Consider the following 26,267-nt stretch of genomic DNA (forward strand, 5'->3'; position numbering starts at 1 on the left):
GTAAAGGTACACAAATTAAATGTGTGTGTGAGTGTGAAGGGATCCTGAAATTTTGGAATATGGAGTATGATAGATTGAACCAAAACATTTTATATTACATCTCTGTTCCAGTAATCCAAAATTGAGAAGAAGAGAATATATATTTATCGATATGTGCATTTTACAAGCTAAACGACTTATTTTCTTCATTGGAAAAAGTTGGAGGCACCAAGTATAGAGAGGTGGCTTAAGGAAATGGCGATGAATATGTCACTGGAGAAAATAACATATATTATTAAAGGCAGATGTAAGATTTTTGAAGATGCCTGAAACCCTTTTATGGTGTTTTTAGAAAAGAAAACAATGGGGATACACCTGAAGAGATAATAGAAGATATGTAGGAGAAAAATGTTGGACATGTTTTGTAATAGGAGGCCTTTATTTAATTTTTTTTGTATAGTTTGATTATTTTTATTTTTGTGTATATGTATTTGTTTATATGGGTACTTGTGTATATGTAGGTATATATAGTTTTTTTTTATATAATCTGTTGACTGCTGCATATATGAATGTATAAGAGCATCTATGTTGAACGTTTGTGTTTTTGTTACTTTTTATGTAGAGTTAAAAGCAATAAAGATACTAAGAAAAAACAACAACAACTGTAATAACCTCCTTTGGTTAACAAATAGAAATACTCTGCAAAATATCTGAATAACAAAACCAGCTTAAGAACAGTTAAACAATACATTTCAGTTTGACAAGATGTTCAGGAAAAGCACAACTAGTAAAATCTGTAAAGGTTTATGTAAAAATAACACGTTAGCTAATGTAGGTAAGAATAAATTACAGATCTTCTCTGCGGAATAAAGCAGTGTCAGATCGCGATGTTCTTCTGAGGTAAATTCCTCATAGCAGGTCGTCTTTCAAAAACAATGAATATTAGATAAATCTTGATTTTTTTTCTTTTTGGTATCTATTTGTTTTGTATCTAGGTGAGGGCGTTTGCGTGCAGGTGACTGCATATAATGAGCTCAGATCCAGGAAAGACTGTACCTCGCTTTAGTTTCATACAGATTACATAATCGGATAATATTCATTTTCGATTTGAATTCGTTCATTTAAAAGTAGACCCTTCAAGCTTTCTATAGACATATTTCTCATGTCTTTGTGTCAAGTATTTGCTGGGTTTCTGATGTGTAGAAAGTTGGGGGTTCGGTGCCTTGCTCAAGGGGCACCTCAGTCGTGGTATTGAGGGTGGAGAGAGCGCTGGACATTCACTCCCCCCACCTACAATCCCTGCCGGACCTGAGCCTCGAACCCACAACCTTACAGGTTACTGTATGTAGCGCAAGTACTTTATAAGTAACTGTAATTAAATTACCTAAAAATGAAGAGTAATCCCTTACTTGACCTTTTCAGTGGATACGTAATTTAATTACAGTAACGCGTAACACCCAACACTGGTTGCAATGCTGCAAAACTTCACCACAACAAGAATAGCAATGCACAGTGAGAAGATTTACAAGTCATTACTTTTACAAATAATTTCAACTGCATTTAAAAATATTTTTACACAAAAATGTTTTTCCAATTAATCTGTTAATTGCATTTACATTGCATTACACACACCATTTTTGACCATTATATGCTGGTCACATATCTGTAAGCCTCTCGTTGTGCTGCATGGGAATGTCCTTGTGTGTCTGTGACATGTTTGTAGGGCAGGAGCGATGGATCATGATAGCGTGGGTTTATTATTAACTGTCCTCGCCCCTCACCTCGTCTCTAATAGTAAATCCATTCAGTGCCGTTTGCAGATGTTCACACTGTCTCTTTATGTCTCAGTCTGTGTTCACAGTGAGTTCATCGAGCCGCTTCCATCCCTGGCCCTGCGCTCGTTCTCCGGCACGCAGACCCGGCTGCCCTGCCGCTTTAAGGTGGAGGCCGATGAAAAAGCAGTGCAAGTGACCTGGTCCAGACAGAAACCAGGAGGAGAACGAGAACAGATTATCATTGGACACTTTACTGAAGGACCTACAGGTGTGTGTGTTCACACACCATTTACAAACACAAACTAGCTGAGTGAATCTCACAAAACCTGTTAGGAACATGTCTGGCTCAGATTTCACAATGCAAAAAATCTTAATGATCCACAAAACAGGCTTCATTTTCTGTTCTCATGATTTTGGGCTGAAATATGTTGTGTGTGAGACCTGGACATATGTTCCAGGGTTATTATAGTTCACTAAACAAAAACTAAAACCATTTTTGTTGCTTAAAATAAATGTTAACTGAAATAAAATAAATTAATGAAATTTATGAAAATTTATGAAATTAAATAAACATTAGCTGAAATAAGTTGACTTTTTTGTTAAATATTTTTTGTTTTATTTTTATTTCAGCTAGTTGCCAACGCAACATTTCTCATTTTCATTTAGTGTAACTGGATGTAAAATATGGATCTAAAATAACGGAGTGAAACTAAAAAATAACAATAATAAAAACTATATAGAATAATACAATGACAAAAACACACTACAGAAGTAGGCTACTTAATTTTTAATGAAAATGGAAAATATAAAAATAAAAACGAATTCAAAATATTTATTAAATAAAATCATTTAAAAAAACTATTACAAAATAAATTTTTACATTTTAATAACTATAATAGTATCTCAATAACACTGATGTGTTTTGATGATTCATCCGCCTCTTGTCATTAAATCTCCTCCCTCTCAGAGAAGCACAAACAGACACAAGCATTATTTTCCCCCCAGCAGTTTTGTTAAATGGAAACCGTCTCGCATGCATTGTGTTCTGACGGGCGTCTGTCACCTAGAGAAGTTTGTCATGACAGATATTTTCAATGGTGCATTGTGTTTTATCTCTTTTATCTGAACCAACTCATATCTGCCACCTGTGTTGAAGTGCATTGCTTTAATTCACGACAAAATATAAAATATTCTGTCATTATTTACTCACTCTCATATCAGCTCAAACCTGTATGACTTTCTTTCTTTCTACTGTGAAACACAAAAGCGCTCATGCTGCTGTTTTGCATACAATGGCAGTGAATAAGGACTAGGGTTGCAACAAAAACCAGCATAAAATATCATAACAGTAGCTGATATAACTTATATTCCATGTCTTCTGAAGTCATGTGACCTTTTGTGTGAAGAACAGACCCAAATTGAAAATTTTTTCATTGTAAAGCTTGAGCTGTGGCTGCCATGGAATGGAAATGAGCAAAATAAATGATCAGTTCAGTATAAATAAAAAATACCTTTACCTTCTTTTGCAGTTGCATGAAGGAAAATACTTGGTTTGAAATTATGCTATTTTAGTATTATTTGAGATACTATCATAGTAGACCATAGAGACTATAATGTTTTTTTATATTCTTTTCTTTTTCATTTTAGTTAAAGTTTTAGTAATTTTGTAGTGTTTTGTTTTTGTCAATTGTATTTATTATTATTTTTTTTGTAAAGTCTGTCTAGTTTTTATTAACTTATTTTAGTTATCAAGTTAAACAATGTAAATGAAAAATAGAATAAGCTGAAATAAAATGTTTTTTTTAAAGATTTTTTTGTGAATTAATTTAGATTTTTTATATATCTGTTTTTCGTTTCAGTTGCAATAATTTAGTTGTTTTTTGTCATTTATTAATTTTTGTTTGCTTTTTAAATGTCTATATATGTCTAGGGGTGTAAAGAGGGGAAAGGGCAGTAGAGAGGGGAAAGAGTGGAAGACAGGGGAAGGGGTGTGTAGAGCGGAGAATGGGGTGTATAGGGGAAGGAGTGTAGAGAGGGGAAAGTAATGTCTACTCCCCAGTTTAATTTTAGATTCATGAGTTTGCCATTCAGTGTTAATGGCAAACAAACTTCTTGTCTTCAAAGGTGGCTCAACTTGAGACCAGACTTGCGCACTGACGTCAATGGGTAGTGAAGTGACGTGTGGAGGGTATGGTGACCCATACTCGGAATTTGCGCTCTGCATTTAAGTACCGCTCTTTCCCCTCTCTACACCCCTTCCCCTCTCTTCCGCCCTTTCCCCTCTCTACTGCCCTTTCCCCACTCTACACCCCTTCCCCTCTCTACTGCACTTTCCCCTCTCTACAACACTTCCCCTATCCACCCCATTCTCCTCTCTACACACCCATTCCCCTCTCTTCCACTCTTTCCCCTCTTTACACCCTTTCCCCTTTCTCCTCTCTTCACCCCCTTCCCCTCTCTACACTCCTTCCCCTCTCTTCCGTCCATTCCCCTCTCTACACCCCTACCCCTCTCTACACTCCTTCCCCTCTATTCCGCTCTTTCCCTTCTCTACACCCCTTCCCCTCTCTACTGCCCTTCCCCCTCTCTACACTCATTCTCCTCTCTTCCGTCCTTTCCCCTCTCTACACTCCTTCCCCTCTCCACCCTATTCTCCTCTCTACACACCCTTCCCCTCTATTCCGCTCTTTCCTCTCTTTACACCCCTTCCCCTCTATTCCACTCTTTCCCCTCTTTACAACCCTTCCCCTCTCTACCGCCCTTCCCCCTCTCTACCGCCCTTCCCCCTCTCTACCGCCCTTCCCCCTCTCTACACCCCTTCCCCCTCTCTACACCCCTTCCCCCTCTCTACACCCCTTCCCCTCTCTACACACCCTTTCCCCTCTCTTCCACTCTTTCCCCTCTCTACACCCCTTCCCCTCTCTACTGCCCATTCCCCTCTCTACTGCCCATTCCCCTCTCTACTGCCCATTCCCCTCTCTACACCCCTTCCCCTCTCTACTGCCCATTCCCCTCTCTACAACACTTCCCCTATCCACCCCATTCTCCTCTCTACACACCCCTTCTCCTCTCTTTTCACCCCTTCCCCTCTATTCTGCTCTTTCCCCTCTCTACACCCCTTCCCCTCTCTACAACACTTCCCCTATCCACCCCATTCTCCTCTCTACACACCCCTTCTCCTCTCTTTTCACCCCTTCCCCTCTATTCCACTCTTTCCCCTCTCTACTGCCCATTCCCCTCTTTCCCCTCTCTACTGCCCATTCCCCTCTCTACACCCCTTCCCCTCTCTACTGCCCTTCCCCTCTCTACTGCCCATTCCCCTCTCTACTGCCCATTCCCCTCTCTACACCCCATTCCCCTCTCTACACCCCATTCCCCTCTCTACACCCCTTCCCCTCTCTACACCCCTTCCCCTCTCTTCCGTCCTTTCCCCTCTCTACACCCTTTCCCCTCTCTACTGCCCTTTCCCCTCTCTACACTCCTTCCTCTCTCCACCCCATTCTCCTCTCTACACACCCCTTCCCCTCTCTTCCACTCTTTTCCCTCTTTACACCCCTTCCCCCTCTCTACAGCCCTTTCCCCTCTCTACAACACTTCCCCTCTCTACACACCCTTTCCCCTCTCTACACCCCTTCCCCTCTCTACTGCACTTTCCCCTCTCTACAACACTTCCCCTATCCACCCCATTCTCCTCTCTACACATCCCTTCCCCTCTCTTTAAAAGTAAGTCGTGACGTATTGTCAAGTATGGTGACCCATACTCGAAATTGGTGCTCTGCGTTTAACCCATCCAAGTGCACACACACAGCAGTGAGTAGTGAACAAATGCACACACACACACACACACACACACGCACACACACACCGTGAACACACACCCGGAGCAGTGGGCAGCCATGCTGCGGCGCCCGGGGAGCAATTGGGGGTTCGGTGCCTTGCTCAAGGGCACCTCAGTTGTGGTATTGAGGGTGGAGAGAGCGCTGTACATTCACTCCCCCCACCTACAATCCCTGCCGGCCGGGGACTCGAACCCGCAACCTTTCGATTACGAGTCCGACTCTCTAACCATTAGGCCACGACTTCTTCTCTTCCACTCTTTCCCCTCTTTACATCCTTTCCCCTTTCTCCTCTCTTCACCCCCTTCCCCTCTCTACACTCCTTCCCCTCTCTACACCCCTACCCCTCTCTACACTCCTTCCCCTCTATTCCGCTCTTTCCCTTCTCTACACCCCTTCCCCTCTCTACTGCCCTTTCCCCTCTCTACACTCCTTCCCCTCTCCACCCTATTCTCCTCTCTACACACCCTTCCCCTCTATTCCGCTCTTTCCCCTCTTTACAACCCTTCCCCTCTCTACTGACCTTTCCCCTCTCTACACTCATTCTCCTCTCTTCCGTCCTTTCCCCTCTCTACAACACTTCCCATCTCTACCGCCCTTCCCCCTCTCTACACCTTTCCCCTCTCTACACACCCTTTCCCCTCTCTTCCACTCTTTCCCCTCTCTACACCCCTTCCCCTCTCTACTGCCCATTCCCCTCTCTACAACACTTCCCCTATCCACCCCATTCTCCTCTCTACATACCCCTTCTCCTCTCTTTTCACCCCTTCCCCTCTATTCCGCTCTTTCCCCTCTCTACACACCTTCCCCTCTCTACTGCCCATTCCCCTCTCTACAACACTTCCCCTATCCACCCCATTCTCCTCTCTACACACCCCTTCTCCTCTCTTTTCACCCCTTTCCCTCTATTCCACTCTTTCCCCTCTCTACACCCCTTCCCCTCTCTACTGCCCATTCCCCTCTCTACACCCCTTCCCCTCTCTACTTCCCATTCCCCTCTCTACACCCCTTCCCCTCTCTACTGCCCATTCCCCTCTCTACATCACTTCCCCTATCACCCCATTCTCCTCTCTACACACCCCTTCTCCTCTCTTTTCACCCCTTCCCCTCTATTCCGCTCTTTCCCTTCTCTACACCCTTTCTCCTCTCTACACTCCTTACCCTCTCTTCCGTCCTTACCCCTCTCTTCCGTCCTTACCCCTCTCTTCCGTCCTTTCCCCTCTCTTCCGTCCTTTCCCCTCTCTACCGCCCTTTCCCCTCTCTACACCCCTACCCTTCTCTACACTCCTTCCCCTCTCCACACCCCTACCCCTCTCTACACTCCTTCCCCTCTCCACCCCATTCTCCTCTCTACACACCCCTTCCTCTCTCTTCCGCTTTTCCCCTCTCTACACCCCTTACCCTCTCTACACACCCTTTCCCCTCTCTTTCACTCTTTCCCCTCTCTACAACACTTCCCCTCTCTATCGCCCTTCCCCCTCTCTTCACCCCTTCCCCCTCTCTACACCCCTTCCCCCTCTCTTCACCCCTTCCCCTCTCTACACACCCTTTCCCCTCTCTACACACCCTTTCCCCTCTCATCCACTCTTTCCCCTCTCTACACCCCTTCCCCTCTTTACTGCCCTTTCCCCTCTCTACAACACTTCCCCTATCCACCCCATTCTCCTCTCTACACACCCCTTCCCCTCTCTTCCACCCTTTCCCCTCTCTACTGCCCTTTCCCTTCTTGACACCCCTTCCCCTCTCTTCACCCACTTCCCCTCTCTACACTCCTTCCCCTCTCTTCTGTCCATTCCCCTCTCTACACCCCTACCCCTCTCTACACTCCTTCCCCTCTCCACCCTGTTCTCCTCTCTACACACCCTTCCCCTCTATTCCGCTCTTTCCCTTCTCTACACCCTTTCTCCTCTCTACACTCCTTACCCTCTCTTCCGTCCTTACCCTCTCTTCCGTCCTTTACCCTCTCTTCCGTCCTTTCCCCTCTCTTCCGTCCTTTCCCCTCTCTACCGCCCTTTCCCCTCTCTACACTCCTTCCCCTCTCCACCCTATTCTCCTCTCTACACACCCTTCCCCTCTATTCCGCTCTTTCTCCTCTTTACACCCCTTCCCCTCTCCACCCCATTCTCCTCTCTACACACCCCTTCCTCTCTCTTCCGCTCTTTCCCCTCTTTACACCCCTTCCCCTCTCCACCCCATTCTCCTCTCTACACACCTCTTCCTCTCTCTTCCGCTCTTTCCCCTCTCTACACCCCTCCTCCTTTCTACACCCCTTCCCCTCTCCACCCCATTCTCCTCTCTACACACCCCTTCCGCTCTTTCCCCTCTTTATACCCCTTCCCCTCTCTACACCCCTCCTCCTCTCTACACCCCTTCCCCTCTCCACCCTCTCCAATATTAGAATATATATACATGGAAATATTTTCAAAATATTTTCTGTATGTGTGTGTACGTATATATAAATAATAAATATACACAGTATAATACATATTATCTAAACAACAACTTTTAATTTGGATGAGATTAATTGCAATTAATCATTAGACAGCACTAATGTAAACATAAAAAAATGTAATTATTATTTTTTTCAGTTAGAGTTTACCTGTAATTTATTTCATTTGATGAAGGTTTTTTATGCTATTACTTAGTTTTAGTTAACTATAATCACCATCTTCTGGTGATTCTCAGTCTGTATGATAAAATACAAGAATTCTGATGAAAAGATAAGATCTCAAGAGAATCGATTTGGTTTCAGTGGAGTCACATTACATTGACATTTACCAAATCACAAATACTGCTGTTTGCCTTTGATTTCCAGATAGGACGTTCCAAGAAGGACCAGGAGTTAACTATAAACTATTTAAACAACCATTTGTCTCTTTTGTGGTGGTGTTTTATTTTTTAATCTCCTAAGACTTTGTCTCTGATTGAAAGTAATGTTCTTCTTCCATTGTTTTATTTCAGTGTCTCCTGATTTTCTGAATCGTGTTCAGTTCGAGAGCTCCGACCCGACCGTCGACTCCACGCTGTTAATTCTGAACACAAAGAAGGCCGATCAGGCCACATACACCTGCCACGTCTCCATTTTTCCCTCCGGAAACTTCGAGAGAGACATTAGTCTGACCGTCTGGAGTAAGATCCCTCTTTTCACGTCAATTGATTTTCTCAAGTTTCATTTCACTTCTGTTTGCAAAAGGAATGTCTGTGATACAGTTAATCTGCTGTACCATACAAAATAAACACATTTTTGTATTTCTGCTAACCTTACCAGTTTAAAAATAAATTTGCTTTTGTAATAGCTCTGTGTCATAGAAGTTCAGGAAGTAAAAATATTTTTACAGTAAAAACTGCTAACCAATTAACTATAAGATAACCTACCATTGGGTAATTATAAGTTACAGATACAATTACCATCATACTGTGAATTTTATAGTTTTTGCAAGTAAAATCTATGAATTACCAACCATATATTTTATGGTGAAAAACAGGAGATGGACATTCTCGGAAGTCCCTGTGTGAAACAATATTTTTATATGTAATATAAAAAAATTTTTCTCTGTAATTTTTGTCATCAGTAATTATGTTAGGGTGTTTTTTGTTGCAATTTCTGTTTAGTTCATTTTGTGGCATTATTTTAGTGTTGTATGTTGCCCTGATGGTGTTTTGACCTCGTTTATGTCTATATATGTACTGTATGAGTACTGGCCATGTTTTACATTGGCTAAATTATTTTTTTTTTTTCACGCACTGCCAAATTTAGAGATTTTGGTCTATTTTGTTTCCATAACTTGTCTTTTTCTGACTAGTGGAAGGGAATTATCTAAAGTACCAATTTAAATGTTTATTTCATTGCACTTTATCTATTTGCATCTTTTAATATTCGTTACTAAAATAAATACTAAAATACTAATAAATACTAAAATAAATATTTCACTTTAAAGTACTGTAGCTCTATTCTGTGTTCTAAAATGCCACAGTTTGCAATGTTAATGTGCTTTAATACAGAGCTTGCTCTGTGTTTCTCCTTCATTAGTTTTGCCGATCTCCTCTCTGGAGCCGGTGATTCTGGAGGAAGGCCAGTCGTTCCGCGCTGCTGCTCACTGTCGTGCGGTTGGACACCCTCCACCGCATTTGTCCTGGGACACGGACCTTCCCGGGCAGTCGCAGAACCGGACCGGAGAGGATGGAGTCGTAACCTCGCGGTTTTCCCTGCATCCGCTGCGCAGCATGAACACACGGCAGCTAGACTGTCTGGTGTGGCATCCGGCTCTGGACGGCCCGCACAGAATCAGCAACGAGCTCGTGGTGCACTGTGAGTTAAATACACTTGAATACATCACCCAAAATAAAGAAGCCGTGTGACTTAACACAAAAAGAATACTGCAGAACACAAAAAGAAACATTTTGCGGAATGTTCATGCTGCTTTTTTCTTTGAGATATTGTAGTTGGTTAATATTTAGAATTAAAGTACATTTTTAAAATTGTAAATTGTAGTTAAAGTTTTAGGGATTTTGATGCAAGTTTTTCAAATTTTTATTAAATTTTTTAAATTAATTTTACTTTAATGTTCAATTTATTTTAAGTAATGCATTTAATGGTTTTAGTTAACGATAATAACCCTGATACTGTGTTATTTTTGTATCCGTGAAATACTGTTATAGATTTTTTAAATAGTTTGCATTGTTTTAATTGTAATTTTTGTTAATTTTAGTATTTGTTTGTTTGTTTTATTAGTTTTTTCATATGTCTATATAGTTTTTATTTTTTATTTCAGTTTTAGTTATTTTAGTACATAAAGTTAAACTAAATGAAAGCGAGAAATGTTTTCCTGGGATCTAGCTGAATTAAAATAATATTAATGTTCATTATTTTATTTCAAGGTAGTAATGATAAAGTGTTATTTCAGTATCAATAAAATACTATTAAATAGTTTTAATTAATAATTGAATTAGTTTCTACTTTTCAATTTTTTTATTTTAATTTTTGATAAGGTTTTAATTGTTTAAAAAAAATATTAGTTTCTTTTTAATATATTTTTTGTCTGTAGTGTTTTTTGTCTGTTTTTGTGTACTTTATTAGATAAACTAAATGAAAATTATAAATGTTTCATTGGGAACTAGCTGAATGAAAATAAGTTGTTGTTTTAGTTAATATTACTATATTTGAGTTCATGTTCATTTTATAGTTTTCGTTAATGATAATAATGTCCCTGATGTGACCCTGTGTTTGTGCTTCAGTTCCTCCTGATGCAGTGATTGTTGATTCTGGCTCCTGGAGAATCGGACACTCAGGATCAGAGCTCAGATGTGTGGTTAAAGGAAACCCGCTGCCGCAAAACGTCACATGGAGCAGGTAACACAGTTTCACAGAGCCAGACTGGGGATGATCTGCAGTTTATTCTGACCAAACACCGCCCCCTTGCACAGGAAGATTCAGTCTGACTGATGTGTGAAGTGACTAACCTCAGTTAGCTTTATTTTTGCCTGTTGTTTTAGGGGAAGTGAAGCACATGAGATTAGACTAAACCACAATAGACTGGCATGTAGAATTTATATTTTTTGGATGGACAGAATTTCTGATCACAGTTCTGATCATTCCCCTCATATTAATCAGTCTGTTGGCGTGACTGTAAACCACAGGCCTGTTTATTAGTCCATTACGCTGCTGTCTGTCAGTTCACCCACCACAGTTATTTAAACTCAGCACGCTTTATTTGCATGAGCGTCAAACTGATTTAGCAACATTGCAAAATTCCTACAAAAACACGTTTTCCACAACCCTCTCCCTTTGTTTCTCTTTATTTTCCTCTTCCTTTCGTTCTCTTTAACACACGATCACAAAGGCCTCTGAACTGCAGCGATGCATATTCACATGCTCCTTTCAGGATATAAATAAAAGCTTCAGTGTCACGTTGCAACCTGAGAGCAAAGAGCCAAAAAGGGCGCTTTTCATGCACGGGACAGTAAAGAAAGAAAACAAGAGAGAGAAAAAGAGCAGGATGCTAAATGATGAGGGTGGGGTGTATCGAGACACGCGCTAAGCCCTAAATAACCCTCCTGTCCTTTAATGATTGTTTTAACCGGCACAGAAACACAGGCTTTGCACTGGATTAAAGATGCAGCGCATCAACTGCAATTAACAGCGTTTAATGCATCCAGTGTGCGTCGTCATGCATGCTTCTCCAGGCATGAACGAGTCCTCAGATTATGCGTGTTGGTGCTTTATTAAGGTTGCATGGTGTGTCGGTCATATTTGCATGCATACGGTTGCTGAAGAGGTGCTTTCATTCCGGTAGTGCTGGAGAATGAACTGGTAACAGGCTGCAGGAGTCACATGATACTTGGATGATAATTACAGCAAAGGTCCGAAACCTGAGATGCGTTTAATGTGGTGTTTGGCGTCGCTGCAGCCGTGTGATGATGTGGGGTATCGGCTCAAGGAATGCGCTGTGTGTGTGTGTGTGTGTGTGTGTGTCGGTATCGGGGTGTGTCCTGATTCACACCTGTCTGGGGGTTACAGTCACCTACAGCAGATTAAACACAGATACTGAAGGAGGAAGAGGGAAAAACAGCAATCGTGCACATTTAATCTGAAGCATGTGGATTGCAAATGCAGTCTTTCAAAAGTGATTTTCTTGCTGTGTTTGTTTGGTTTCCCAGTACAAATATATGAACATTTTTAAATCAAGATGTAGATCCAAAATAATATGTATAACATATGAAGTCTTGTTTTCTGAAAGGTGTTTCAAAATGTTAATGGTTAATGTCTCTTCTGCTCACCAAAGCTGCATTTATGTGATCAAAAATACAGTAAAATGTGAAATATTTTTATAATTTAAAACAGCTTTTTTTATGTGAATATCTGTTAAACTGTAATGTATTTCTGTGATCTGCAGCTGTATTTCCAGCATCATTACTCCAGTCTTCAGTGTCACATGATCTTCAGAAATCATAATAATATACTGATTTACTGATCAACAAACATTTCTGATTATTATCAATGTTGAACACAGTTGTGCTGCACAATATTTTTGTGGAAACCACTGCATTGCAAAAAATGATCATGTGACACTGAAGACTGGAGTAATGATGCTGAAAATTCATCTTTGATCACAGAAATTAATTATATTATAACAGATATTCACATAGAAAACAGTTGTTTTAATATTATATATCAATGTTTAATTGCTAGATTCATTGAAGAAATCAACCTGTAAAGGGTCTTGGTGCCGACTTCTGTTGATCTAGGGTTAGGAATCGAAAATCAACTCCAATTCCAGAATCGGATACTTGTTGTAAAATTTAAATTTAAATTCCACCTATTAATCCCGGTGTGCTCACTTTTTTTTAGGTGGTGAAAAGGGGCTGTTAAAACTGTATTTGTCTTTGAATCATTCATTCAAAAACACTGATTCTAGTAATGAAACAAGTCAATCTTGAGGGAGTCATTGAATCATTTCACTCATAAATTCCATGAGATTTTGTTTAGATGTCTAATATTTTTTTCTTCAGAATTGTAAGAAAAATAAATAAATAATAAAGTCTCAATTTATCCAGAATCATGCAGCTCTCTTTTGCACACAAACAGCTCTTAATCGAGTCCAGTTTTTATGCAGCCGGCTGATTTTTGTTCATGGTATTCAGCAGCAATTAGAATAAACATGTTTGATATCTAAATGTTTGACTTTTTTAACCACACTGGAATAATCAAAACTGGGAATCGATAATAATCGGATTTAATAAGCTGAATCGGAATTGATAAAGTTCAAACGATGCCCAACCCTGAGCTGAACTCTATTAATGAACAGTACAGATAATTCTATCCACTGGCGTTTGTCTGTGTGTTCAGGAAGGATGGCCGTCTGCCGGCAGGAGTGTTGGTTAAGGAGGACAGACTGGTGTTTGTTAGGCCTCTGAACGTGACGGATGAAGGCGTGTACATCTGCCAGACAGCAAACAGCGTGGGAAACGCTAAAGCCGAGTTTAAAGTGGAGATCGGAAGTAGGTGTTTAATCTACTGAAGAAATGAATGACACAAGACCCGGTCGTCACACTGACCGATGAACTCAACCGTATGGGTTTTCCCACAAACTTCTCTTAAAGATTTCCTTCTATGTTAATGATCAATACAGAATGAATTCTCTCATTTATTTCTGACTCATTCTGAGTTTTGTTTTTATTTTATACAGGGAAAAAAGACAATTAAATATTATTTTTATAAAGAAATATAATTAATCATTAACAAAATATATATATTTAAAATAATTACAAAAATGAAAAATATTTTTCTATAAAAATGTGTATTAAAAAAAATATTTATTTATTTATATTAAATTTTTTTTTTTTTTTTTTGCTTACTGTGCCAGGGTTGAATATTGGTAAATTATACAGATTATTATTAGCATCACTGAATACTCTTATGTTTCTATAGTACACAATTTTCAGCTTAAAGCAAACATTGGAAATGTAAGTAAAAATAGCAGTACCAACATCAGCTTTGTTGGCGGCAGCAGAAAATGTGCTTAAAATAGCCGAGGAAGTTTGATTCTGGAAACATTCCTGTTCTTGTGTTTGTGGCCCGTCTCGCTGTCTTCTCTGGATGTTTCTCTGTTGGTTGTTACCATACGGCCCATGTTTCTCTGACTTCCTCATAATGATTTGTACAATCTTGTAAATGTAGATCTTAATCGCGGCCAACAGTGACTCAGAAACCAATTGAAACATCACCGCCTTTCAATAGAAAAACTTTCCATTATTTAGTCAATGTTTGTCTACTTTTGTGATTCTGCTGCCTCCGTGTGGTGATTTCAATATAGTTTAATTTTTTAATTGTTTTATTTTTATTGTATTCTGCATAAAAAGCAGTTTTGCATTGTGGCATTATTTTCATGATAATGTAGAAAACCTCCTTGGATTATTAATATCATAATGCAAAAAAACAATGTTTATATATTATTGTTAATGTAAAGTGTTCATATATTAGTTACTATTTATTGTGCTATTTAATTTATGCTGATTTAATATTAAATTCATTCTCTTACAATATTTTTTATTTTGATGAGAATCTAATGGTAATCATCTTCGACAATGAGAATTTTTTTTTTTTTTTTTAAACACAAGTAATGAGATTACGGAGAGAAAATATTGTTAATTTTCATGAAAAGTATTTTGCAAATACCATCAACAGACAGAAAAAATACATTTATTACCATGTTTTTGGAATAAAAGGTTATATAAATTAGAGCCTGACCGATATATCGGTTCGCTGATTTTATCGGCCGATATGAGCCTGTCGCAGATAGAATATATCGGTGAATATGCCGCTGATATCACACTTTTTCTGCATCGGCCCTAAAAAAACGGCCCCATATCGGTCGGGCTGTAAAATAAATTAGTGTGAATGTAATATGAACAAACCTTTAGAGTATGGATAGAAATAAAACTATGTAAGAGAAAAAACTCTTGATATGCATTGGAATTGAAATCTACATACACGAATACATAAAGTGCAATAAAATAAACACTTAATTATATATGTATTTTGAATGTTTTCTTTCCACTAGTCATGATTATTTACGTAAGACATGTTACGGATGCAAATGGTCTCAAAATTTACCAGTGCATGAAAAAAGTATGGTTTTTGTCTGTAGCATTTCACCTTAAATTAATGCATTAGTTTTTGTTGTTGTTTATTTTTAGAACATACGCCTGAATTCACTCACACTCTGAGGCTATCAGAGACTCTCCTCATCATCATAGGAGCGTCTGTCGCCGGGTTTTTGGTCGTCATCATCGTGATTGCCATCATTTTCGTTAACTGTCACCTTAGACGCAAGAACAGGAAGCTTAAACGAGCGCTCAGCACCAAAATGTGAGTCTGTGACCTTAGAAATATATTTAGAGAAAATACCTCAATGCAAGCTGAATGTGTTTGTGTCTCAGGGAGGAGATGGTCAGTCTGTCACGACAGGTGTCCATGAGGAGACTCAACTCCATCAACGGTGATCCCAGGACGGCGGTACGACATTGCAATGAATATTCATGATAAAATACTATTATAGACTGTAACAACATCTGTGGCTCAGACTATAGTTTAGACTTGACTGTCAGTTTGTGAAAAAACAACAAAAATCATGTTTAAGTCTTTAATGTGACAAATCAGGAATTTTTGACCACGAGTTATGATGTTGTTTGAGATGTAAAAGAAAGGAATAAGAAATTATATTCTGCATAAAAATCATTTTGCATTGTGGCATTATTTTCATGATCATTTAATAACCCTCCTTGTCTTAATCTCATAATGCAAAAAAAAAAAAAAACTTTGTATATTATTGTTAATGTAAAGTATTTATAAATTAGTTACTGTTTATTGTGCTGTTTAATTTATGCTGATTTAATATTTAATTTGTTCTATTACAGTATTTTTATTTTGATGAGAATTTAATGGTAATCATCTGACAATAATGAATAAATAAATTAATTATTTTTTATTTTTAAACACGGAAGTAATGGGATTGTGGAGGGAAAATATTCTTAATTCATGAAAATGTCACAGTAAAAAAAAAAAACAATCGTCCCAAAAATAAACTTTATTCTATTTAATATTTATTTGTCACTTCTGTAATTCCTGTGATTTATTTTTTTTTTGCATTATGCTATATTAGTGTTTATTCTCTTGCCTTTAATATATGCAAAAAAATATTTGTATTACATTTTATTTTTGAGGAGAATTATCTTTGGCAATAATAACAAATAACAACAAAAATCAAAAGTAAGGTTGTTCTTAATTGTCATAAATAATATCAGTCACAATGCAAATAAAAATAGGCATACTGTTGTGTGCATAAAGAGAAATATGGTTTCTTTTTTACATTGACATTGTTGTCATGATCATTAAGAAATTTCTGTATATTCTTATTACCATAATGCAAATAATCAGTATTTATATATTGAGTGTTTATTATCCTGCTTTTAGTTTATGCTGATTTTATATGTAAAAAATATTTGTACTACAGTATTTTATTTTTTTATGAATCATCTTTGAGAATAATAATAAAACATTCAAAAAACACTTAAAAGTAAGGTAATGAAACTGTGGAGGAAAAATTTTCATAATTATCATGAAAATAATGTGGTGATGCAAAAAAAAAAATATTTCTAAAAAATCTTTTACGGTGAAATGTGACCCAGGTTTGTTTTCACAAGATTTTTCATTAAACTATAAAATGTGTGATAGTTCAATTTTAAATGCTGTCCACCTGTGTTCTGGTTTCATTGTAAATGTGGTTCTGTAAACATGATTTTTGTTGTTACAAACTGAAGAAGTTGTAATTTACTTGGAATAGAGCTGAATTCCTGCTTATACTTTTTGAAGTAATGTGATGCATCATACTGTAACTCGTGTGTGTGGTTTACAGCTGGAGGAGGAGTCACTGTTTCAGGTGGACGGTGTGATGAAGGGCAGTGTTTTATCCATGGAGGTGAGTTTAATTCACACTTGCGAGTGTGTGTGTGTGTGTGTGTGTGAGAGATACCGTCACCAGAATAAACACATCTTCATCTCTCTGTAGGATCGTTCAATGCTGAGCGACGTGAAAGGCAGACATGGAGATGGAGAGTACGACAGTCTGGGACGTCCCGCCATCTACACGGCGTACCGGCCGGAACGAACCAGTAAAAAGATGAGACTAATCGAGGAGAAAAATGAGCGTAGACGGAGAGTCGAGTCCTACATCAAATCCAGCAATATGTCACTGGTGAGTGTGTGTGTGTGAACATCAACATGAATCCATTCATCACCCAGTCAAATCACAGATTGAACTGATTTGAATCAATGGAATCAGGTTTGAATTGATTCACTGAATTTCAAGCCAACACTTTCATAGGAAGTCTCATTATTAATAATAATGAGACTTCCTATTATATATTAGATATTATCTCATTATTAACTTGTTGGTTATTAACATTAATATTACTGGGATATTGGCTGTTTATTATTACTTAAAAACACATATTAATGTCTTATTCTGCAAGACCTTATTCTAAATCCTTATCCTACCCTATTCTTAAAGTTAACAACTGCTTTACTAAGTATTAATAAGCAGTAATTAGGAGTATATTGAGGCAAAAGTCCTAGTTAATAGTGAGAACTGGACCCTAATCTAAAGTGTGAGCAGAATAATTGATGCAGTTACTTGAAAGAATTAAAAGCAGCGTTTCATGTCTATCCTCGCATCATTAATTTGTCGAGGTTGATATAGGATTTAGAAAGTGATAAGTAATTAAATACTCTTTGGAGAAAATAATTTGTACAGTATACTGTTGAAGATGTAATTAGTTACTTTTTTAGAGAAGCCATATTCTTGATGTTTTGACCTCAGCAGCCCGAGCTGAAGATCAGCTATCTTTTTTCCTGCAAGTAAATCTGGGATGTTGTTGTTTCTCTTGCAGGATTCAGGGCTTCACCAGGATCAGAGTTCTCCTCCTCCTCCGTCCGTGAGCTCGGGTCCGACTGCAGATGTGATCGGTGACGGATGGAAGCACGGCTCTCGCCGAGAGATTCACCGAGCGGAGCGTGAGAAAGACCTACAGCGAGAGCGAGTTCCCGAAGGAGAGGAAGAAAGCTGTGCGGTGAACTCCTATCACCTGGCCGAGGCCACTTCCATCTACTTCCAGTGCAGCAACGGTGGACTGACGCCGAAAGCAAACTCCAACGCCATCATTATTCACTCACGAGGACAGGTCATATGATCAACACACCGTCATGATCATCAATGCATGCAGCATAGTTCATCATCTGTAAACTCTTAAAGGGACAGTTCACACAAAAACGATTATTTACTCAAACTCTCATGTCAGTCAAACCTGTGCGACTTTCTTGTGCTTTGTAAAACACCCATGCTCAAAACAGTCATGCATATCACTCGTGGATTATCACAAGTCTTCTGTATGAATAATAGATAGGGTTTTGAATTTGATCAATTCCGATTCCGCTTCTTTTCGACTCCAGTCTCTACATTTACTCAAACATTTAGATATCAAACATGTTTATTGTGCCTCATTTTGCAAAACATTTAATTGCTGCTGAATACCATGAATAAAAATCGATAATGGACTCGATTAAGAGCTGTTTGTGTGCAAAATAGAGCTGCATGATTCTTTCACGAAGGTTGTTATCCTCTAACATTTTATTTTGATGGGTCCACAACATACTGACTATGAGAAACTTTGCAAGTATGTCAATTCATTCTACTAACCCTAAACCTACCCTAACAGTCTACTCTGAGTTAGTAGACATGTAGTTGCAAAGTTACTTATATGTAGCAGAATGTCTAAATGAACTATCAACATAAAGTGCAACCAAAAAGAATTTCTGAGTGAAATGATTCAATGACTCACTCAAGATTTACTCATTTCATTACTGAATGAATCAGTGTTTGAATGAATCTCTTGAATTAATGATTCAAAAACAAATACATTTTGAACAGCCTCTTTTTGCCAGCTAAAAAAATGAGCACACAGGGATTGATGGGTGGAATTGAAGTTTTAATTTTACAAGTATCTGATTCTGGAATTGATTTTCGATACCCAACCCTAATAATAGACTAGAATAAATCCATTTAAGTTGCTGTTCACTGATTATCTTTCGCTCAAATCTTTGCACATGCATCACAATCGCTGCATCTCGACCCGTGAAGAAGATTTGAGGATACTGTGCAATGCAATTTCCTTTGTTAACATTAGTTAATGCATTAGTTAACATGAACTAACAATGAATAATATACATTTTTAAAGCATTTAGTAATCTTTATTAGTTCATTAATAAAAAAAATTATTGCTCAGTGTTATTGTTAATTAAAACCATAAAAAGCATTACTTAAACTTATTTCAAGTAATGATAAATGACATTTTTTTTAAATATATTTTTATTTCAAATAGTTGCAAAGGCAGCATTTATCATTTTCATTTAGTTTAAGTACTAAAATAACTAAATCTAAAAATTAAATACAATTTATAAAAACTATATGTGACCCTGGAGCACAAAAGCAGTCATAAGAAAAAATTAATAAATGAAATTAAGCTTTAGTTCAGCTGCCAATGCAACATTTTTATTTCGTTTAAATTGAAGTACTAAAAGAATTACTAAAACTTTAACTAAAATGGAAACAAAATATTAAAATAGAATCTAATTCAAAATAACACACATATAATAGTATCTCAGTGATGCAGGTTAGTTTACAGTGCTTTAACTAATGTTAACCAATAGAACTTGTGTTTTGAAAAAGCATTGGTAAATGCTTAAATTAACATTAAGATCAATAAGTGTAGTCAGTTAGTTACTAATGCTAACGAATGAGAAAGTGTCCGAAATGATCACCATAGACAAGATTATATAAACATTCCATTTTCTCCTTTTTTGTGTTTTTAATGGCTGAATGAAACTCATACGGGTTTGGAATGACATGAAGGTAAATGAGTTAATTTGAGTATTTGTTTGTTTGAACTGTTCCTTATTAAAGCAGACAATCAGCACAAACTCTGGTCTATAAGCGGATGTGATGATGGAACGAGGAATCGCTCAGGAGTGATTCTCCATCACTGGATCTCATGAGACGCTTCAGAGAGATTCAGACAGACAGTCGAGGAGCCGTACAGTATGATAGACTCCAACACAGACGTTTATACACGTGCTTCTACTGAACCAAGTCTTGCTGGTCTGATTTGTTCCTGCATGGTTTAGGCTCGGCCTACCTCTGCAGAACTCACAGTGCCAACTCAACAAAAACACTGATATTATTATGCTACTTTTATAATTGTGACAGCTACAAACATGCATCACACTTTCATGTTTGTTTGAATTGTCACCATTTAAAGTCCAGAAACCGGTTGATTCCATATGAATCTGTCATAATACTAAATATTCTCCTCCAAGAGATGTTCATATTTATAGTATACTTACACTATCTGAACAGTTTAGAATAAATAATAATTTTTGAAAGAAATCTCTGCATTTATTTGATCAAAAACAAACATTTATTTGGTCAAAACGTGAAATATTACAATTTCAAATAGTTACGGTTTTATCACTTTGTTAGAAAATATGATAAATTACTGTAAAGGGTCAATCAGATCAACAGGTTACTTCTCCACAATGCACCCAGGAAACTACTGAACTTACTGCTTTGTCCAGTGACATTTAGGACCGATTTATATTTACTGAACTGTGTTTTTTGTACAGTATTGCACTATTTGTAAATGTTACTACTCTTGAGTTTGTGTAAATGTGCTGTTGGTGACTAGTAGGTGTTTTTTACTCAACTAACTAGTGTTAACGTCCAGACCTGAATTAGATGTGTTTATTCAAAGAAAGAAAGATGATTGATCTGTGAAGAGATTTAATAAAAGTTCATGTGAATGAAAATACAGAAACAGTCAATGAAAGGCACAGTGGTCTCTTTTCAGTGGCGTGTCGGTATGTTTTCACTAGAGATGCACCGATAGGAAATGACTTTTTCTTAAGGGAAAAAAACCCAACCAACCAATGCTGTAAACTACAGGGAACCCTCTTATTTGGTACATTAGAGGTTAGAATTAACATCGACACTATTAGCCTATATTCAATGCTATTTATTTTCAGACATAATCACACTCAAATAAAAATGTTTAGTTGCACACAAGGTAGTTCTCATAACTCGTCTTCATTACAGTTTTTTTTCAAACATTTACTGTATGATACTTAACAGTATTTAAGCTCCTTTCTTAAATATTGTGAACACTGGATAACTTTCCTGAGGTAAATGCAACGTTAAGTTTTATTGGCGTCTTTCTGTTGAAACTGAGCAATTATGAGACATTTAGGGAAGCTGTACTGTATCTTTCAACACCTTCTGATGTTCATTCATGTTTATTTTGTGCTATAACTTATAATAAAGTGGAAGAGACTCGTGCTGCTGCTTGAACTGAGACACTACAGAGATCTGTCGTGCCACATTTAAGAGTCTCAAATGGCATTTGTTTGAATTTTGGGATTAAATGTACAGGGTTTGAAAGCTGAGACTTTGTTTCTTATCTGAAGTAACAAAGTACAACATTCGTTGCGATAGATCGGATTGGAGGCGCATTACAAATAATGTTTTATGAAGGGAAATTCGCAGATCTGGCAACCTGGTTTATATAAATTGAACCTGCGTTAACAGCACTGTGTTAATGCGTTATTATTGCGTCAACCTGGACAGACATAAATTCAACACAAGAAACGTTTTCTTCACACAAATTGATGGGAAATAATTATGGAAGCCCGTTTTCGCCACTGAATACAGAAATAAAACAAGGAATTTGCGACTTCTCCGAATTCTGACTTTTTTTCTCAGATTTCTAAGATATGAACTTGCAATTGTGTCTTATAAAGTCAGAATTGCAAGATATAAACTCATTTTTCTGAGAAATAGTCAGAATTGTGAGATAAAAAGTCGCAAATTCCTTTTTTCTTAGAGTTGCGAGTTTATATCTGACAATTCTTATGAGATTTAAGACACGATTGTGAGTTAATTCAGTTGTGAGATATACATTCGCAATTTATTGGACTTTATAACTCACAATTGAGTTTAAATCTCACCATTCTGAAAACTCGCAATGGTGAGAAAAAAGTGAGAATTGTGAGATAAAAAGTTGCAATTATCTTTTGTATTGTTTGGCAGAAAAGGGCTTTCATAAATAATCATTTTTTTTTTAAACAATCAGTGCATCCCTAGTTTCACGTATGCGTGCGTGTCTTGCAGTGGATCTTCTGGTGCGTGCGCAGATTGCTCTGCTGTGAGAAGTTTTTTCCGCAGGTTGCGCAGCGGAAGGGTTTCTCTCCGGTGTGAATGCGCTGGTGCATCTGCAGGTGACTGAAGCGGTCAAAACTCTTCCCGCAGAATGAACAGATGAACCACTTCTCATGCACCGTTTCTCTGCGGTGCACGGCGAATGCGCGTCTGTCTGCGCAGCTCCGGTTTATATTCTCATCCGGAAACGTTCGGGTGAAGTCTGGTTCTGCGCTGTTGGCCCATGAGTTCTGGTTTATGGACTCAAAGCTGAGGTTGTTTAAGGTTTGTCTAGCAGCGACAGACAAGCCGCTTTCCGCAGACGTGAATGTGCATGCGTCTGCAGGCATCTGCGAGCAGTGGGGATCGTCTGTTGTTTCCGTGTGTTCCTGCCGGTCCAGACCTGTGATTTCAGACGGAAAGCTCTGCTTCATCTCCACCTCCAGCAGTCCACTGAAGTCTTCCTCGCTGTGAGGTGCGTCGAGGTCTTCGGCGAGCTGCGTGTCCTCTCTGTCTGTGCAGATGATCTGCGTGTGTGTTTCTCCACAGGAAGGATGCTCTGGTTCAGTGCTTGTCTGGTTGCAGTCTAGATTCCTATCGTGATGAAGCTGAGAAGCAGGTTTCTGAACGAGACGCCCTGCAGATAAACCAGAAAACACTGAAATCTCCTCACAGCATTAACTGCAAAGAACCTCAGAATTTACTGTGATTTTTTTTTAACATGCACCACAGTAACATCATTATATTCTTTGAAGTATTGAGAGTATTTAGATTACTTGTATTTTATTTTAATATTATTATTATTATTATATTCTAGAAGTGCCACTATAGGCTTAAAAATGGGAAATATATAAATATTTTAAAATGTTAATTATTTTTAGAATTATAAAAAAAAAAATGTAGTTTGAAGTGCCTTGCAGCATTTTGATTATTTTTTATTTTAATATTTGATTTTATTATAATGAAATCTTTAATTATAAATATATATTATATAAACAAGGTACATCACGTCATATATACCTTCAACATTTTAAATCTATTTGAAATGCTGAATTAAGTCGGAATGCCACTAAAATATTATTTAAAGATAAAAAGAAATTTATTTTCAAAAATGCTACTTTTCAAAATTTTAAATTGTCTAATTTTTTAGAATCCTGGTTGTATTTCTTGTATGCAAGTCACTTTGAATAAAAGTGTCTGCTATATGCAAAAGTATTCATGTATATACCATGATAGAAAAAAAAAGTATAACGTGGGACAGAAATGGACCTGTAGAGTAATTCCTCTGTATTTTTGCTGTAATGTAACATTTTATATCTCATGATATTCTGTTTTGGGTCTATCGAGTTTCTAGGTCCTCTGATCTGAAGATGTCAGGAATCTGAAATGACTCTCAGGTGAGTGTTTATTAATGTGGAGACATTATTAATATCAATGTGTGATTTTTGATGATAAAAACTAAAGTTATTACTGAAAGTCTTTTTTTTTTTTTTCAAATACATTTTTTTATGTATTTATTGTGCAATGGTTAAACTGTACTGCGCAGTGCAGCCATGATGAGTGACTAAGATCAGCAGTGTTGGGGAGTAATCAGTTACATGCAATGGAATTACTTAATTTAATTACAAAATAAATGCAACTGTAATCAGTTCCTGAGAAAAAATGTGCAATTAAATTAAAGTTACTTATGAAAATGTTAACGATTACGGGGGTTACATCTGAATTTTCACACACACACACACACACAAATACACAAATATTTAATTGATTTCTTTCATAAATTGCCGTGACTGCTCTAAAATATGAAACACCAATGTTTCAAGAGTTTAGGACACATGCTTATTCAAAAACGGTTTTATTTCCTATTTGGGTTTATGTATATGCTTTATTTTTTAAGATTATATAGAAAATGACTGATCAGTGTTGAGTTCTATCCTGTAAGGCATTGATTCACTCGATTCGTTCAGAAACTAAACACCGCTGTGGCTTTATAGGTTATTTACTTTTTGTTTGGCAAAACTGAGCAAAAACAGAATATATGGTGTTTAAAATATAACACAATATAAACTTATTTAGCTACTGAACTGTTGTGTAAAATAACATGCACTCGTGTTATTCGTGACAAATACTGAACTCTGATATAAATATGAGACAAAAACTCATACAGGAGCATTTTTGCCCCAATATCTTGAATTTTAGGGCATGGCTGCATTTATGAAGCATCATATATGTGATCCTGCAGCACAAAAGCAGTCATGAGTAGCACAGGTATATTTGTAGCAATAGCCAACAATACATTGTATGGATCAAAATTATACATTTCTCTTTTATGACAAAAATCATTAGGATATTAAGATCATGCTCCATGAAGATATTTAGTACATTTCCTACCGTAAATATATAAAAACTTCATTTTTGATTAGTAATATGCATTGCTAAGAACTTCATTTGAACAACTTTAAAGGAGATTTTCTCAATATTTAGATTTTTTGCTCCCTCAGATTCCAGATTTTCAAATAGTTGTATCTCAGACAAATATTGTCCTATCATAACAAACCATACATCAATGGAAAGATTATTTATTCATCTTACAGATTATGTATAGATCTCAATTTCATAAAATTGACACTTATGACTGGTTTTGTGCTCCAGGGTCAGGTTAGTCAGCATGACGTATAGTTCCGGGGCCGGGGCCAGTGCGTTAACTGCGTTAAAATACTTAAATTAATAAAGTACTTAAATTAACGCGTTACACTGACAGCCCTACTTATTACATATTAAATAGGGTAACTTGTAATCTGTAAGCTAGTAAGCTCCCCAGCCCCGCAGCGGTGTACCGGGTCTCTGGAGCTCCGTGACTCTGCTCCGCATCTGGCCGATCTGCGCGTCTCTCTCCCGGATCTGCAGCCGCAGCAGCGCCAGTCCTTCCTCGTGCAGCTGCAGGATCTCCAGCACCGCGGACTCCAGCACCGCCTTCAGCCTGCTCTCAAACACCGCGCTGCTGCTCGACATCATTCAGATCATCGCTCTCTCTCAGTCTGGATGAACTGAATCTTGTAATGTCAGAAACTAAGGGCAAAAACACTTCCGGCTTCAGCAGCAACAGCGACCGTAAATACCGGAAGAGAAGAGCGGAAGAAAGTGCTGCTCAAAATCTAAAAAAAAAAAAACACACAACACTTTGACAATAACGACCTCTTCCGACCGATCAGACAGATGGTAATTATTTTCCTTTTTGTGCATGTGATATATATTTGTCACATTTTATCTTAATCTTAATTATATAAAAAATACAAATTATATATAGCTATATATAAAAACATTTATATTTGATTATTGTAAATGATTTCATTATAATTAATTAGATTTCATTTGTTTTAATATTTCAAGTGATTTTAGGTACATGATAAGTTTTAAAAGTGACAAATACAGTAAAACAATTAATTCAGATTGGAAAAAAATTTTTTTTTACACACAGACACAGACACACACACACAGACACAGACACACACACACAGACACACAGACACAGACACACAGACACACACACACAGACACAGACAGACACACACACACACACAGACACACGGACACAGACACACACACACACAGACACAGACACACGGACACACACACAGACACACGGACACAGACACACACACACAGACACACACACAGACACACAGACACACACACACACAGACAGACACACACACACACACACACACACACAGACACACGGACACAGACAGACACACACACACACACACACACACAGACACACAGACACACGGACACAGACACACACACACACAGACACAGACACACGGACACACACACAGACACACGGACACAGACACACACACACACACACA

The 26,267-nt window shown here is 37.7% G+C and overlaps 2 protein-coding genes across 2 annotated transcripts in view; one reads left to right on the forward strand and one right to left on the reverse strand.

The window, feature by feature from the left end:
* Positions 1-21,025, forward strand: part of nectin4b (nectin cell adhesion molecule 4b) — a 23,685-nt gene extending 2,660 nt beyond the window's left edge. Inside the window, exons 2-11 of the mRNA XM_079434831.1 lie at positions 1,828-2,022; positions 8,552-8,719; positions 9,621-9,899; positions 10,826-10,940; positions 13,437-13,588; positions 15,287-15,458; positions 15,530-15,605; positions 17,005-17,067; positions 17,158-17,343; positions 18,038-21,025. Of these exons, the coding sequence (XP_079290957.1) occupies positions 1,828-2,022; positions 8,552-8,719; positions 9,621-9,899; positions 10,826-10,940; positions 13,437-13,588; positions 15,287-15,458; positions 15,530-15,605; positions 17,005-17,067; positions 17,158-17,343; positions 18,038-18,337 (1,706 nt within the window). The 3' untranslated portion in view covers positions 18,338-21,025. The remainder of the gene's footprint in view (positions 1-1,827; positions 2,023-8,551; positions 8,720-9,620; positions 9,900-10,825; positions 10,941-13,436; positions 13,589-15,286; positions 15,459-15,529; positions 15,606-17,004; positions 17,068-17,157; positions 17,344-18,037) is intronic.
* Positions 20,605-25,505, reverse strand: LOC306881018 (uncharacterized protein). Its single transcript, XM_079434845.1, has 2 exons — positions 25,230-25,505; positions 20,605-23,029 (listed from the first exon to the last, which is right to left on the reverse strand). The coding sequence occupies exons 1-2, from the start codon at positions 25,405-25,407 to the stop codon at positions 22,341-22,343; spliced, it is 867 nt and encodes a 288-aa protein (XP_079290971.1). The 5' UTR covers positions 25,408-25,505; the 3' UTR covers positions 20,605-22,340.
* Positions 25,506-26,267: the final 762 nt, after the last annotated feature.

Source organism: Barbus barbus (assembly GCF_936440315.1).
Source record: "Barbus barbus genome assembly, chromosome: 15".
NCBI classification, from domain to species: Eukaryota; Metazoa; Chordata; class Actinopteri; order Cypriniformes; family Cyprinidae; genus Barbus; species Barbus barbus.